General features: G+C 52.4%; 1 protein-coding gene across 1 annotated transcript in view; it reads left to right on the top strand.

Moving 5' to 3' along the window:
* Positions 1 to 15,888, top strand: part of NTN4 (netrin 4) — a 93,372-nt gene that overhangs the window by 27,719 nt on the left and 49,765 nt on the right. Inside the window, exon 3 of the mRNA XM_008062904.1 lies at positions 4,521 to 4,799. Coding sequence (XP_008061095.1) covers positions 4,521 to 4,799 — 279 coding nt within the window. The remainder of the gene's footprint in view (positions 1 to 4,520; positions 4,800 to 15,888) is intronic.

Below are 15,888 nucleotides of genomic sequence, written 5' to 3'. Positions count from 1 at the left end.
TTGGAAACAGGTTCCGTGTTTATATGTGGATGTGTATTCACATGTTCCCATCAGGAGTCGAAGCACCTTGCTTTCTGTGTCCTTCTGAACTCTGCTTCCTCTCTGGCTTCTCCTCTCAGAGTGATACTTGGAGAAAAGGTTTGCTCATTTGTTCATTCAACTGCTGTGATGAAATGCTACCGTGTGCCAGAGCCTGGGATGTGCACGGGGGAACACAGCTGTTAACCGGACAAACAAGATCCCCGCCCTGGAGCACCAAGTCTCACGTGAGACACAGACAAGGGAACAGGCACCCGTAGGCCTGGGTAGGAGTGCTGTCAGGGAGTACGTGCCCTAGGGAGTCTGCAGGGTGGGTGAGCAGCCCAGCCCGGACTGTTCCTCATGCCAGCAGCTAAAAACAACTCTTTAAAAATATGGCCGGGCACATGGGCCCAGGCCTGTAATCCCGGTGCCTTGGAAGACCAAGTGGGGAGATGGCTTGAGGCCAGGAGTTCAAGACCAGCCTGGACAACATAGCGAGACTCCATCTCCACGAAATAGAAATAAGCCAGCCAGGCATGGTGGCTCACACCTGTTGGCCCAGCTAGTCTGGAGGCTAAGGCAACCCCGGAGTTGGAGGCTGCGTGAGGTATGATCGCACCACTGCTCTTCAGTCTAGGCAACAGAGTGAAGCTCTGTCGTTAAAAATAAAAACAAAATAGAAACATGGTAACTAAGCTTCCTAACTTATTCTGAGTCAATATAGACCATAAGGCTTGAGGTCTGGGACAACATGTGAGGCATGTGCTCAATGCCGAGGGACTCTCTTGGCGCTGGCGCACCTTACGCTCACTCCTTATTCCGCTCACGCGGCATCAATGCTTTGTGAATCCTCGTCTCAGTCAGGATGTAGGTGTGATGTCCCAAGTGCTGGTTTTACTGATGATCAGTGTTACTATGTAGGGTTTCGGTGAGTATTCCAGAAGAGAAAGACAACAGAGGTGGTTTCTGCCTGTTCAGAACTTTCTGAGGATGTCTTTGCCACCCTGGGCATAGGAATGGCAGGGCCCGGGTCAAGAACCTCACTCCCTGGGCAAAGCTTGTGGAATTCCAGGCTCAGAGAAGAGAGGCCAGGCCAGAGCCAGGAAGGTTCCGGAGATGAGGTCGGAGGGGAGTCGTGACCCCTCAGGGGACCTGGTGGTTTCAATGCTCTGCGTGTTCTTGGACCCGCTAACTTCACACCTGGAAATGTGTCTTCAGGAAATGGTCACAGTCACCTCCCCTTGTCCATGGTTTCACTTGCATGGTCTCAGTCACCCATGGTCCAAAAATACGTGATTATGATCATTAAGATACTTTGAGAGACAGAGAGACCACACTGACAAAACTATTTTTCTTTTGTTGAGTCAGAGTCTCCAGGCTGAGTGCAGTGATACACTCCCGGCCACTGCAGCCTTGACCTGCTGGGCTCAAGGGATCCTTCCACCTCAGCCTTCCAAGCAGCTGAAATTACAGGCACGCGCCACCACACCCAGCTAGTTTTTGATTTATTGTAGATATGAGGTCTCACCAAGTTGCCCGAGCTGGTCTTGAACCCTTGGGCTCAGGCAGTCCTCGCTCCTTGGCCTCCCAAAGTGCTGGGGTCATAAGTGTGAGCCACCGTGCCTGGCCGACAAAACTTTTACTGCAGTTCATCGTTATAGCTCTTCTATTTTGTCATTGATTCTTGATGTTCATCTCTTACTGTCCTCACGTATAGATGAAGCTGTACCCCAGGCATGCGTGTGTGGGAAAGCATGGTGTCTGCAGTTTCAGACATCACCGGGGGCCTGGAAAGGTCCTCCCACCGAGGATAAGGGGGGCCACTGTGCTGTGTGTGTGTCCACATTTGAGCCACAGGGTTGTCCGTCACAGTTGGTTGCACTGAAAAGCCACGAAGAGTCCATTGCCTAGTAGCAGTGGCTGGCGCACCCACGATGTCGTGTCTGCACGGTGGAACCCAAGCAGGCTGTAGTCACGTGGCAGCCCCTTCGAGCTTGCCTGTGCATCGGGACCCCGGAAGCCTTGTGGAAACACAGGCTGCCAGCCCCACCCGCAGAGCTTCTGATGCGGCCGATGTGGGAGAGGGTCCACGGATCTGCCTTTCTAGCAAGCCCCCCAGGGATACTCTCAGTCCACAGGCCACACTTTGAGAACCACGGATGCAGAGGTGTATTTACTGATGTGGAAGAACTCTCTCAGGGGGGCAAAGCTGTGGATGCGACACTCTCTGTGTGCCTACCTATGGAGGGTCAGGTAGAAAGAGCCCCTCGAGCTGTGTCCCGGGCATCTCTGGGGTGGCCACATCGCAGGAGGTCGTCATCTTCCAGATTCTGCGTGGCAGATTTTCCTGTAATGAGCAGAATGTTGACCACTAAAGCAGAAGACAGTTTCTTAATTGGACAGCAGGAGCTATGAGGTCCTGACCAATGGCACTTGTAAGCCCAAAATACCAAGTCTGTTTGCTACTAGTCCAGAAAGTTCTTCCCACACGCGTCGGTGTGTTCGGAGGCAGCCCCAGGCCGAGGGTGGTGACGGCCACAGGCACATCTGCTCCTGCGGGGATACACCCAGGGAGGGCCAAGGTGACACCCAGGGCTTCTCTGCGGCCCCCCTGCTGCGTTTCCGCCGTGCCCTGCAGGCCTCTTCTGGGGAAGTTTGGAGAACACTGGGTGGGGCCTGAAGGGCGACCTGCCAGGGCCAGAAGCATCTGGGTTGGCGGCTCTCTGTCTCCTGACGCAGGGTAGCTCGGTTTCCCAGGGTATCAGATGAAGGCGTCTCCTTTCTGGAAAAAAGATTTCGTGGTTTGAATTCCCGTTCACTTTTGTGCCCGTGGCACTCGCTGTCTCCTTCCCAGCACACAGCCCCAGGGGGCCCGACGTCCCTTCCCCACGATCTCCGCGTGCCAGCTGCAGTGTCATGCTCGCCGGGCACAGAGCCGCCGTTCAGCTCCGGCCCGGGCTCAGGAAGCCAAGAGTGAATCCCCGCAGACCTTGACAGGCTTCCTCCGGTCGTGCGGGTGCTGTCCAGTTCCCGGGCAGGGCTGGGTGGGGAGAGGAAGGGCCTGGCAAATGTCCTGCGCGGAAAAGGCAGGAACAGAGCGAACCAGCAGCATGCCAGTGCCGGGCAGGGAAGCGCCGGGAAAGGCAGAGGCGCCATGGAGGCTTCTCAGAGAGCTCCCACCTGGTGAGTGCCACTCCTCCTCCTCCCTGTCCACGCACCACGTGGCTGGTGACATAGGAGGTGGCCGCGTCACACGCGTCACTTAGAGCAGGAGTTCTCCGTGAACATCGAGCAGAGACGCCAGTGTCTCGACGTCACCCCGAGAGTCAGTCCCACACGAAGCCCACAATGGGGCCCATGTTTTCGTTAACGTTTCCAACACAAAACCACGTCCTCATCTAGGCGTTTGTTAAAAGGCGTTACTTCTACACTGACTCGCAGACATGGGACACATCGTGGGCTAGAAGATTTTCTTCTTTTAGAGACAAGGTCTCACCAAGTTGCCCAGGCTGTCTGCAGCCCCTGGGCTCAGGCAGTCCTCTTGCCTCTGCTTCCCAAAGGGCGGGGGTTGCAGGCATGAGTCGCCACGCCTGGCGGAAGCTTTTCTAAAAGGCTGCTTCCCACCGTCGTACATGTGGCTAAATGGGCAGGATGGGGTGTAAATTCAAGATGCAACTTTCTCTATTTTTTTTTCTTTTGGCCAGGGGTCTCACTCTGTGGTCCAAGCTGGAGTGCCGTGGCACCATCATGGCTTACCATAGCCTCGACCCCCTGGACTCAGGTGATCCTCCGGTCTCAGCCTCCTGAGTAACTGAGACTACAGGCACTCACCAGCACACCTGGCTAACCTTCTTTGCTTACTGTAGAGACAAAGTCTTACCATGTGGACCAGGCTGATCTCAAAGCCCTGGGCTCAGGCGGTCCTCCTGCCTCGGCCTCCCAAAGGGCTGGGATTACAGGCAAGAACCACTGTGCCCAGCCAAGACCCATTTCTGGCATGACATTTATATTTTCAGACAGCGCAGGTCAGCTCACGCCCCCTCTCGGCCTGCAACCTCCAGTGGCTTCCACCGCCCTCTGCGACCTCCCCTGCCGCCTTAAAGGGCTCCCCTCGCATTCTCCTCCTCCCCAGCCTCTCTCCCTCTGTTCCTGGTCTTGAGCCACACAAGCTTGAACGAGCCAAGCCTGGCTCGGCCTCGAGGCCTCCAGGCCTGCCGTTCCCTCGCTGGAGCGCCCTCCTGAGACCTCGGCCTGGCTGCATCGTCTGGAAAGGCGGTCGCTGCTGGCTGCGCAACAGAGGCTGCGTGTGTGTCCACCAGGGGCGCGTCTGCTCCTGAGAGCCACAGGGGGACACCGCCCCTGGCGCCCACAGCCTGGGGCCTCTTGTCTGACCACTCTCAGGCGGCACCGGGCGCCGCTCAAGCGGAGACTCCTCTGGGCAAGAAGTCGGGGTTTGCACGTAGTCCTGTCAACGCCTGGCTCCTTCTTTCTCCTCCCAGGTGATTTTCAAAGCTCTGTCCCCTCCCTACGACGCGGAGGACCCTTACAGCGCCAAGGCCCAGCAGCGGCTGAAGGTCACCAACCTCCGTGTGCAGCTGCTGAAGCGGCAGCCCTGTCCCTGTCAGAGACACGACCCGAGTGAGAAGCCACAGCACTTCACGCACTACGCCGTCTACGACTTCATCGTCAAGGGCAGCTGCTTCTGCAACGGCCACGCGGACCAGTGCGTGCCTGTCGATGGCTTCCGGCCAGTCAAGGCCCCGGGAGGGGTCCACGTGGTAGGTGACGCGAGTCTCCCCGGGCGCGCCGCGTGAGTGCCCTCTGCGTGGGCGTGGGGGGCTGGGCTCCCGAGAGCCGGCATCTGCCCAGCGCGGTGCTCCTAGTTCCCCCTGGCGGCCCCTCCTCCGACGCCAGACCCGTCCTGGGGGGGCCCCAGCCTGCCTTTACTCCTGGCTGTAGGGTCACAGTCAAGCGGGACAAGCAGAGCCCCGGGGAGGTGCCATGCCACTTTCTAGTTCCATGGCCTTCTGACGCAGGGCATGGGGCGAGCAGCTGGGTGAGGGTGACGCCAGCCCAGGACACCAGCTTGGACAGCCAACGGAGGCCACTGTGGTGTCGATGTGAAGAAGGGAAAAGGGCGGGGCTCAGGGTGACGCCGGGTGACCTTGCTGTCTCCACCATAGCCTGGACCACCGTTCCCCTCTGTGGGGACAGCCTGACACCCCTCCACCCCAAGGCGGACGTGAGCCTCTTCCTCCAGGACCACACCTCCCTGGGCTGTCCTCTGGACGGTTCCGTCTGCATCCCCCTGAGATCACGGACACCCTGAGGGCAGGAGCGGTGTGGCCTCTGCTCTCAGGACCCAGACTTGACCTGAGCCATACAGTGGGGACCCGCCAGGGGTTTGATGGACCAACAGCAATGTGGGAACGGGCGATGAACCGCGTGCGCCGTTGCCGTCTTCCAGAGAAGACACAGAGTGGCCTGGCCAGCAGGCACCTTGTGGGGACACACCGGAGCTGTGGGCAGGGACAGGCAAGGGGTCAGGCAGGCGGACAGCACCCCAGTTCTCTCATGTATTGACGTGTGTGTTCATTTTTGGTGGAGTCGAGGCCTCGCCATGTTCCCCAGGCTCGTCTCAAACTCCTGGGCTCAAGCGATCCTCCTGCCTCAGCCTCCCACAGTGCTGGGATCGCAGGCTAAGCTGCCGCGACAGGCCAGTCCATTAACGTACGCCTTGCTCTGTCGCTTCTGATCAAAGCAAGCCAAAGCAAATTCGCAGAGTGTCCTCATGCGCTAGCTGAAGGGTAGACTTCCACCTCCTGGCTTCTCTCTCCAGCCCGCGTACAGGCTGGGGCCGGAGGGGCCATGGTCCCGTTGCCGCCAGGACAGGCCGTGTTGACGGGGCTGAGTGGCCAGGGCCGCATGGGGTGAAAGGCATGGCTGTGAAGTGCCCAGAGGAAAGCAGAAACGGGAGCCGTGCTGTCGCTCCAGAAGCCCATCCCGGGTTCCCAGTGTGGAAGAGATGCCGCCCCCTTTCCGCAAATGCCTACTAGTTTTCAGGCGCTCGGAAGTGATATGGTATTGCTTTAGACAGAGCGTGGAGTGATTCCAAGGACCACACCTCACTGGGTTCGGGCATGATTCAGACAGAAACTAAGCCACGTACTCTGGAGACATGCCAGCCTCAGCCTGTGAGCTGGAAGGTGGTGTGCGCGGCCGGGGTCGGTGTCCACCATGGCGCCTGGGTGAGTTGGTAGAGGAGCTCACCAGGCCTTTGTGTCCTCCCTGCCGCCCCTAACCCGAGGTCCAGCTCAGAGCACAGTCCTGAGCAAGCGGGCGGACCCGGCCCGGGGGCCCCACCGCGCAGGGTGCGTGGGTCCCAGGCAGACACCGAGGCAGGAAGGGCCCCGAGACGCCCCACACTGAACCGCCCACGTTCTCAGAGATTCCAGAAACTTCCAGAGTGTGCATTCAAAAGCCGTCGTTCCTTTTTTCTTTTCTTCTCTTCTTTTTTCTTTTTTTGTAGAGACAAGGTCTTGCTGCGTTTCCTAGGCTAGTCTTGAACTCCTGAGCTCAAGCAATCTTCCCACCTCAGCCTCCCAAAGTGCTGAGATTATAGGTGTGAGCCACCACACCCAGCCTCTTCTTTTCTTTAAGTAAGTCCTCTGAATGTTAACTTTCAAAGAGTTAACAACATTTTCTAAGGCTTCGGGGAAAAATTCTAGAGATTTCGTTTCATTCTGCTAAATTCTACAAGGGATAATAACTTGGTCCACAGAGACTTCTGCAGAAGCCTTAAACCTCGACAATCCTATGTAATATTTTGCCAGTGAGAAAATCACCAGCCTGTGAAGAGGCCGTGGGCAGCCAGGCCGAAGGGGTGGAGTGTAAGCAGATTTCATTTCAGAAGGACGTTGGGATAAGTGGCCTGTAGCCTGGAGACCCATGGCATGGAAACTTCAGTTTCCTTTCTCATCGTAGGCCGCTATGAAATTGGAAGCAATTTCCTTGAAAAATAGTACTCACTTTCCTTCTGCCTCGTTCTCATCCTGATGTCAATGTCTGCCCCGCGGTGGTGGCCACCCCAGTGCTGGAACTCAGTGTGGCACAAATCAGCCCTGGGGCTGGGGCCAGGGCACAGTGGGAAATAGCCCAAGTGGCCAAGACCGCGCTGGCTTCCAGGGATCCAGTGCCATGGGGATTCTTGCTGTCTCTACTCTTTAAAAAATGATAATTAAAAAAAGACCAGGCGCGGTACCTCAGGCCTAGCACTTTGGGACACTGAGGTGGGAACTTTGCTTGAGCCCAGGAGTTTGAGACCAGTCTGGGCAACATAGTGAGACGTCATCTCTACAAAAAAATTTTAAAAATTAACCAGGTGTAGTGGCGTGTGCCCTACTTGGGAGGCTGAGGATCGCCTGAGCCCAGGAGGTCGAGGTTGTGGTAAGCCACGATCATGCCACTGTACTCCAGCCTGGGTGAGAGAGTAAGACCCCAGATCAAAAAAAGAAAAAAAAGTCACAAGCAATTGGGCCCACAGAGGTGGTAGTTGGAAATGTGCGTGATTCTGGTTTCAGATTTATTCTACCCCTAAGCTCAGGGGCCTTTTATGTTTATCTACAGTTTCTTTCTGGATTTTAAAGAGCTGACATTAAATTTGGAGACGACTGCCTCTTTTGAAGGTGACATGCCTGTTCCGATGGCAGGTCCGCTGAGCAAACTGCACACTGGAAGCGTGGTGTTTGCCTCTTTGGGAGCACAGCCGTAAAGGCATCGTCCTCACACGGTACGTCTGTGGACACCACTCCGTGCACGTGGCTGGAGCTCACCCGATTCGTCAGCTGGGCCTGCGGAGTCTTAGGGAGCCGCTCAGGAAACGCTGCTCTCCCAGGGCGGCCTGCCGTGGGCACATGACCCAAATCTAACATTTTTAGCACGACTTTTTTTTAGAGCAGTGTCTCTCACAGTGTGGTCCCTGAACCGGCTGCAGCGGTGTCTCATGAGAAATGCCCATTCTCAGGCCTCGCCCTGGACCCGCTGAATCAGCAGCCCTGGAGGTGGGACCTGGGAATCTGCACTGACCAGCCCTCCAGGTAACTCGCATTGTCACCACGATGAGGAATGCAGTGACACGGAATCTGGTTTTATGGGCTAGGAGATTTGACAGCTGGTGATGGTGACTTAGGGAGGTTAATAAAAATGATACCTAGTCCTTTTCCTTCTTTCTTTCTTTCTTTTCTTGGGGGGGGGTTGGAGTCCTACCCTGTCACCCAGGCTGGAGTGCGGTGGCACGGTCACAGCTCACCGCAGCCTCGACCTCCCTGGCTCAAGCTATCCTGTTTCCTGTGCCTCCTGAGTAGCCAGGGCTACAGATGTACACCACTACACCTGGCTAATTTTTAAATTTTTTTTTGTAGAAACAAGATCTCACTGTGTTGCCCAGGCTGGTCTTGAACTCCTGGGCTCAGGCCATCCTCCCGCCTCGGCCTCCCAAAGAGCTAGGATCACAGGCAGGAGCCACCGCACATGGCCGGGTTATAAATACAAATAGCAACCGTGACACTTCCTGAATGCTTCCTGTGTGCCTGTCTTGTGCTGTCACACTACAGATGTCATTGAATGTCGCCTGCACCACTGTGGGCGGGGTCATCCTCATTCTCTCACGCAGACGAGCGGGGCCGAGGCTTGGAGGTGCGTTGACCGGCTTCCCCAGAGCCGCTGAAGGGTCGAGCCGCACTCCGACCCACCTGTCAGACACGGGAGCCCACTCTCGGATGCTGCCGTGCTGGGAGGCTGGGTCCACCCGGGCTGGCGGTGCCGAGGCTGGGGGGGCGGGGCAGGGGTCAACTCGCGGGATCCTGCGGCGGGCTGGGCCTTGGGGTGTGAACTCAGGCGGCGAGTGGGGACTCGGGGCAGGGACGAGCTCAGAGCCAATGGCCGGCTTTCTTGGGTCTGTAAAGACCTTTCCTGTGCTGTTTTCGCAAAGCCCGTACTTTCTCTTGATTTCTGTTCTGCAGATAGAGGAACCAGAGGTGCAGCGAGTTTGGGTGTGTTTGCTGGGGGTCAAATTATAGAGCAATTGCCCTCGGGTTCTTACTACTGTACCCCTCTTCCATCCCTAATTTTTTTGATTGATTGTTTGTTTTAGAGACAAGGCCTCACTGTGTTGCCCAGTCTGGTCTCAAACTCCTGGTCTCAAGCCTGGGCCTCTTGAGTAGCTGGGATTACAGGTGTGGTCCACCTCCAATTTAACAAGAGAAAACTCTTATTCAAAAGATTGTTCTTGGCTGGGTGCAGTGGCTCAAGCCTGTAAGGCCAGCACTTTGGGAGGCTGAGGAGGGAGGACTGCTTAAGCCCAGAAGTTCAAGACCAGCCTGGGCAGCATAGCAAGATATTGTCTCTATGAAAGAAAGAAGGGAGGGAAGGAAGGAGGGAGGGAGGGAGGAGGAAAAATTGTTATTACAGGGATAGGTAGAGACATAACCAGGAATGAGCATTATTTCCTTTCTCTTCCGCTCAACAACTAGTGAAATGGTCCAAAGGAAGAAAAAAAATTAAAGCGACTCTGGGTCTCCCACCAAGTCCATAATTCAGAAGTGACTGTCTGGGAGGGGCGCATCTTTGGCTTCACCAGGAAGAGGGGTCTCCGGGCCTGCCGTCCCCTGATCGCGTCTGGCCCTAAGTCCTCTTGCTGCTGATGACGGGCAGCGGCAAGCCCAGTCATTTTTGTCACTCGCGGACCTGGGGGGATGGGTCGCCCTGCCACCAAAGCGGTGCCGTCTGGCCCTAACATCAACAGAGCATGCGGCCTGCCCATTGGACACAGTTGGCGAGCGCTTTCTCTGCCCGCCTGAGGTCTCAGCTTCTCCCTCCAACACTGCGACGTTGGTAGGGGCAGCCTTACTCTGGTCCCTTGTTGAGGAGTCGTCACAATGCCACCAGCAGGACGCTGGTCACGCTTCACTTGTGATCTGACGTTTCCTCTGGGAGGGTGGGCCAGCTGGTTTGTCGGTGGCTGGAGACTGAGCGGGTGGCTGCACTTTCTCTCTAGGCAGTGAGGTGCACTTCTATTTTTTATTGTATTGTATTTTATTTTGAGTTGGCATCTCACTCCATCGCCTAGGCTGGAGTGCAGGGGCACACTCATAGCCACCCCAGTGTCAGCCTGCTGGGCTCCGGCGACCCAGCCGCTTCATCATTCCAAGTAACCAGAACTATAGGCACGCACTACCACACCCGGCTAATTACTTTTTGATTTATTGGAGAGACAAGGCCTTGCCAAGTTGCCTGGGCTGGTCTCGAACCTGCGGGCTCAGGAAATCCACATGCCTCAGCCTCCCAAAGTGCTGGGCTGACAGACTGAGCCTCGGAGCCTGGCCTGAGGCGCACTTTTATTAGGCGATTACACCTTTTATCTGGTGATGAGCTTCAAAGCCAGGAGAGTTATAAAGTCATCTTTGCATTCATGAAAGGATCCCTGCAGGGTTCCTTTCAAGGGTCACCCAGAGCAATTAAATATTTATTTATAGGCCAGTGACTGTTTCACCAAGAAGTGGGCGGGTGAAAGGCCTGAAATCCAGCCGGCTGGGGTCAGAGCTGCCGTCTCTCAGTGTCAACTGTCAGCCGATGGGAAGGCCCCGTTGCTTTCCCCGCATAGAAGATTCATTCGTTCAGCTTTCCAAGACATGCTTTCCAGAAAAAGAAACACATGTGTAGGTATTAGGTCAAAACGAGGGCACTGGAAAGGTACAAAAACGAATCCCCGATCTGCCCATTCTATAAATTGGGGAAGGGACAACCTAAAGTTGCTGTTCTGCGTACTGTGAAGTACCCCCCAGATATTCAAGGCCTGGCCCCACTCTGCATATTTTTCTCGTGAGTATTTCCTTTTCTGGACGGCATCTTTGGGTCTGTTCCAAGTCAGGAGCCTGGGGTCAGATCTCTGTGTCTGGAAGGCCTGGTCTTCCGACTTTGCTGCCAACAAGAGCGGGGACTGGAGAGGAGGAAGCTCTCTGGACAGATAAAAGCTGAGGTTCTGGGTGGATCTCGGACTTCTGGCTCCCAACCCGTATCTCTCTGGCATTTCGTCTGGGTCGTGCCAGCTTTGTAAGAGCTGGAATGTGCTTCCGTGTGTCCTGAAACAGTTACATTCGGCAGGAGATAAACTGTAATTCAAGTCCTTATTCCCTCTTACAAGGACACTTTTTTTTTTAGTCAGAGTCTCCCTCTGTTGCCCAGGTTGGAGTGCAGTGACACAGTCACAGCTCACTGCAGTCTTGACCTCCTGGGCTCAGGGCATCCTTCCGTCTCAGCCTCCCAAGTAGCTGGGACTATAGGCACGTGCTGCCACGCTCAGCTAATTTTTTTATTTCTTGTAGAGACAAGGTCTTGCTATGTTGCTCAGGCTGCTCTCAAATTTCTGGGCTCAAATAATCTTCCTATCTTGGCTTCCTAAAGTGCTCGGGTTGCAGGCACGAGCCACTGCACCCAGTCCCAAGGAGAGTTTTTAGTGTCAAGATACACATGGTTAAAATACACACACACTTTATGATACCAGAAGACAGAGAAAATTCACAGTCGTTCCAAGTAGTAAGGAAAACAAGATCTGTTGACTTTAGCCTTCGATTATATTATCAACTTCAAAAATATAGTTTAATAATACCTTTAATAATATCATTGGGGCTATAGTGGCGTTAAATCTTAACAAGGTAAATGTTTTAATGGAATAAAACAGAAGAATAGTACATGTATGGGAATATAGAAAAACTATAACATTTGCTTACCCATAATAAGTGTTTTTTATAAACACGGAATCACAACATAGTATCTTTGTAGCTCTTCTCTAAGAAAAAAACTGAGAAAATGAATGGTTTCAAAAACTGAAAATAATATATATTTTTAGCTTCAATAGCATTCATGTATCAGAATTGGAGAAAATGATCGCATTTGTTTCACTAGGACATATTTTATGTATAATGTAAACAATTATAAATTCAAAATCGTCGACACAGGTCCAGTGTCTTTTGCCTTCTACTCTGCCTCTCCACGTGTACCACGCCCAGGCACACAACTTAGCTGGCTCGTGGGCCCTCAGGATTCTGGAAAGACAGTGATTTCCCTGTTTGGCAGAGAGGCCCTGGGTAGGCATGAGCATGAAAGAAAACCCAGGATCGCGGAATCTCCAGAGACTGAACCGAGGCAAAGCACAGTCGCGGTGTGTTGGTCTTTTTGTTCTCATCTGTAATTTACTTCAGTTCATCTTAACAAACCCGGAATCGAAGGGGTTGTCTCAGCGTAACAAAGTCATCCACAGAAAACTCCGTTACCCTCGCGCTTTGTGTGAAACGCCAAGTATCTTCCCCAGTCATCAGGAGCAAGGCCAGGATGTCTGCTCTCGCCGCTTTCACTCGGTATTGCCCTGGGTGATTAGGCAAGAAAAATAAATAAAGGGCATTCAGATTGGAAAGGAAGAAGTCACAGATGACACGATCTCTTACGAATTCACCGAAAAAGCTATTGGAGCTGATAAACAAGTTCAGCAAAGTTTCAGGAAACAAAATCAACATACAAAGATCAGTTGTGTTTCTACACACCTGCAGTGAACAATCCAGATGTGAAATTAAGAAAATAATCTCATTTACAATAGCACCAAAAAAGAATAAAATACATAAGAATAAATTTAACTAAGTACAGGATCTGTATGTACTGCAAACTCTGAAGCGTTGCTAAAAGGAATTGCAGATGACCAAATACAGAGCAAGACATCCTGTGCTCACCCATGAGAGGCCTGAGATGGCTAAAACGGCAATATTCTCCAAATTGGCCAATGGAGTCACAGCTCCCTATAAGTTCTAACTACCTTTTTTTGCAGAAATGGACCGGTTACACTCATGTGAAAAAGCAAGGGATCTCTAGCAGACAAAACAATCTTCAAGAACAGCAAAGTTGGAGGAGTCATACTTCCCAATTTCAAAACTTACTTCAAAGCTATAGTAATCAAAACAGCGTGGTTCTGGCATAAGGATAGGCATATATCAATGGGACAGAGTTCAGAAGTAGACCCATACATCTAGCAAATGTGGGTGGAACAACTGGATGGCAACAACGAAAGAGTGAACTTGGACCTCGACCATATACCACACACTCAATAATAAACTCAAAATAAGTCAAAGACCTAAATGTAGGACCACAGTTATAAAATGCTCAGAAGAAAACAGATGTGGGTCTTCATTACTTTGGGTCAGGCAACGGCTTCTTTGCCGTGACACTCAAGCACAAGCAGCAACAGCAACAACAAAATTGGGCTTTCTCAGAATTAAAGGCTTTTGTGCATCAACGAGCACTCAAGAAAGTGAAAAGACAATTCGTGAGAGGGCAGAAAATACTTTCAAATCATGTATCTGATAATGTTCTAGTATCCGGAATATATAAAGAACTCTGACAACGAAATAACAAAAAGGCAGATAACCCCATTTAAAAATGGGTAGAAAATGGCCAGGCACAGTGGCTCACACCTGTAATCCCAGCACTTTGGGAGGCTGAGGCAGGAGAGTTGCTTGATTCTAGGAGCTCAAGACCAGCCTGGGCAACATAATGAGACCTCATCTCTGCAAAAATAAAAAAATTGACTGGGTGTGGTAGTCCCAGCTGCTCAGGAGGCTGAGGCGGGAGGATGGCCTGAGCCCAGGAGTCAAGTCTGTGTAAGCCGTGATTGTGCCAATGTACTCCAGCCTGGGCAACAGAGTGGGATTCCAACTTAAAAATAAAAAGCCCATGTTTTGAGTCCTCTTATATGAATAGACGAATCCATAAAGACAGACTAGGTTGCTGATTGATTGCCAGGACCCAGGTATGAAGAGGGCGAAGAGGGTAGGGAGTGAGGCTCAGTGGCACGAGGCTTCTTTCTGTGGTGATAAAAAGCTCTGGAAGCCGGGCTCGGTGGCTCAGCCTGTAATCCTGCGCTTTGGGAGGTTGAGGTGAGTGGATGGCCTGAGCCCACGGGTTCAAGACCTGCCTGGGCAACTTGGCGAGACCTCATCTCTACAATAAATCAAAAAATTAGCCAGGCGTGATAGTGCGTGCCTGTAGTTCCAGCTACTCGGAAGGCTGAGGCGGAAGGATCGCCAGAGCCCAGCAGGTCGAGGCTGCGGTGGCCGGGAGCGGCCACTGCCCTCCAGTCTGGGCGACAGAGTGAGGCTCCAACTCAAAAAAAAAAAAAAAGTTCTGGAATTAGACAGTGGTCATGACTGTGCAATATTCTGAAAACCATTGGCCTATGCACTGAAATAGTGACAACAATGATTTTATGTTATGTGAACATTATCTCAATAAGAAAAAAATCAATAGCTGAACAAACCCCCAAACAAAAACAAACATGGCAGATTACATAGGACTTTTACAGATGGATTCTCTCCTGTCAAGTCCCAGTCATTAATCCGACTGGTTCACAAAGCAACCACTTTTGGGTGGACGGATATTAAAGAAAGCCACGTCTCTCCATTGCTGCGGCTGTCATTGCTGGCCATGTACAGATGCTCACGGATTTCTCAATGGCTCTGCATCCTCATAGAATTTCCAAACAAGTATAACCTTTAATAAAACCTCATAAAGCATATGAGTCTGCTTGATTAAGACTGTTGAATCAAGATTCACCTAGAAACAAGCACTTTTCTGATACAAAAAGAAACATCTGAATAAATTAATTTAACAACAGAAAACTGTGCAGGGACACATGCCCTGGCAGCTGCTTCTTGTCCTACAGTCAGGGACTGAAACTGCTCAGCTTCTGGAAGCCCTTCTGCTCCACATGGACACGAAGTGACGGTCTCACGGAGCTGTCAACAAAGGAGGACAACAGGCCAGTTGTGGTGGCTCATGTTTGTCATCCCAGCACTGTGGGAGGCGAAGGCGAGAGGACTGCCTGAGCCCAGGGGTTCAAGGCCAGCCTGCACAATTTGGCAAAACCTCATCTCTACAATAAATCAGGAAAAATTAGCCAGGCGTGATGGTGCACACATGTGCTTCTAGCTACTCGGAAGGCTGAGGCGGAAGGATCGCCGGAGCCAGCAGGTCAAGGCTGCGGTGGCCGTGAGCGTGCCACTGCACCCCAGCCTGGGCGACAGAGTGAGACTCTGACTCAAAACTAGAAAGAAACAAAAGAAGAAGAAGAAGAAAGGAGGACAACAGTGGGAAATGTGGACCAGGATGATGAAGACACACTTTATAAAAACGTGCACAGCAGTCTATGACAAGGCATTTTCCTTTCAAGTAACCAGAAGCTACGTGACTATCGAGCAAATGAATGTCTGTGGGTGAAAAGTACATCAGGATCCTCATGGCATTTCTAGAACAGCCTGCCTTGTCCTCAACTGTTTATCACAACACTGTAAAACCCTAAAAGACATTGCACAAACCCTCCCAAAGTGCCCCCATCCTCGCCTCGGAAACCGCCTGGCGAATGTGTGCTCCCGCCAGTTCCCAGAGGCTCTCTGAGGAGTTAAGAGTTGGAAGAGTCTGTTAGACATTATATGTTGTCATTCCATGTTTGCCTTCTCATTCTTGAACTTTTAAAAATTAATAGGTAATCGAAAATGGATATGCTCCTCCTTTTCCCGGAAGAGGATGCATTATAAGAAGTTATTGTAGGTGTTCGTGAGAAAGAAAACGATCCCCCTAATGGCGTCACTGTCCTATTTTTGGAATCTCTTGGGACTTTTGTTCCTTGATCTGCCATTGGTTTGCTTTAGGACCTTGGGAAAGCTTAAGGATAAAAAGCCAAGTGCAAAGTAAACCATGAAGACAAGACTTCACAAGGACTAGCAGGAGAGCAGAGACGGTGGAGGTGAAGCTTCTGTGTGGCAGTGG

Source organism: Carlito syrichta, unplaced genomic scaffold (genome assembly GCF_000164805.1).
Source record: "Carlito syrichta isolate Samal-C Ts95f unplaced genomic scaffold, Tarsius_syrichta-2.0.1 Scaffold97037, whole genome shotgun sequence".
NCBI lineage: Eukaryota > Metazoa > Chordata > Mammalia > Primates > Tarsiidae > Carlito > Carlito syrichta.
Note: the sequence above shows the minus strand (reverse complement) of the source record. Positions and strands in the feature narration are given on the sequence as shown.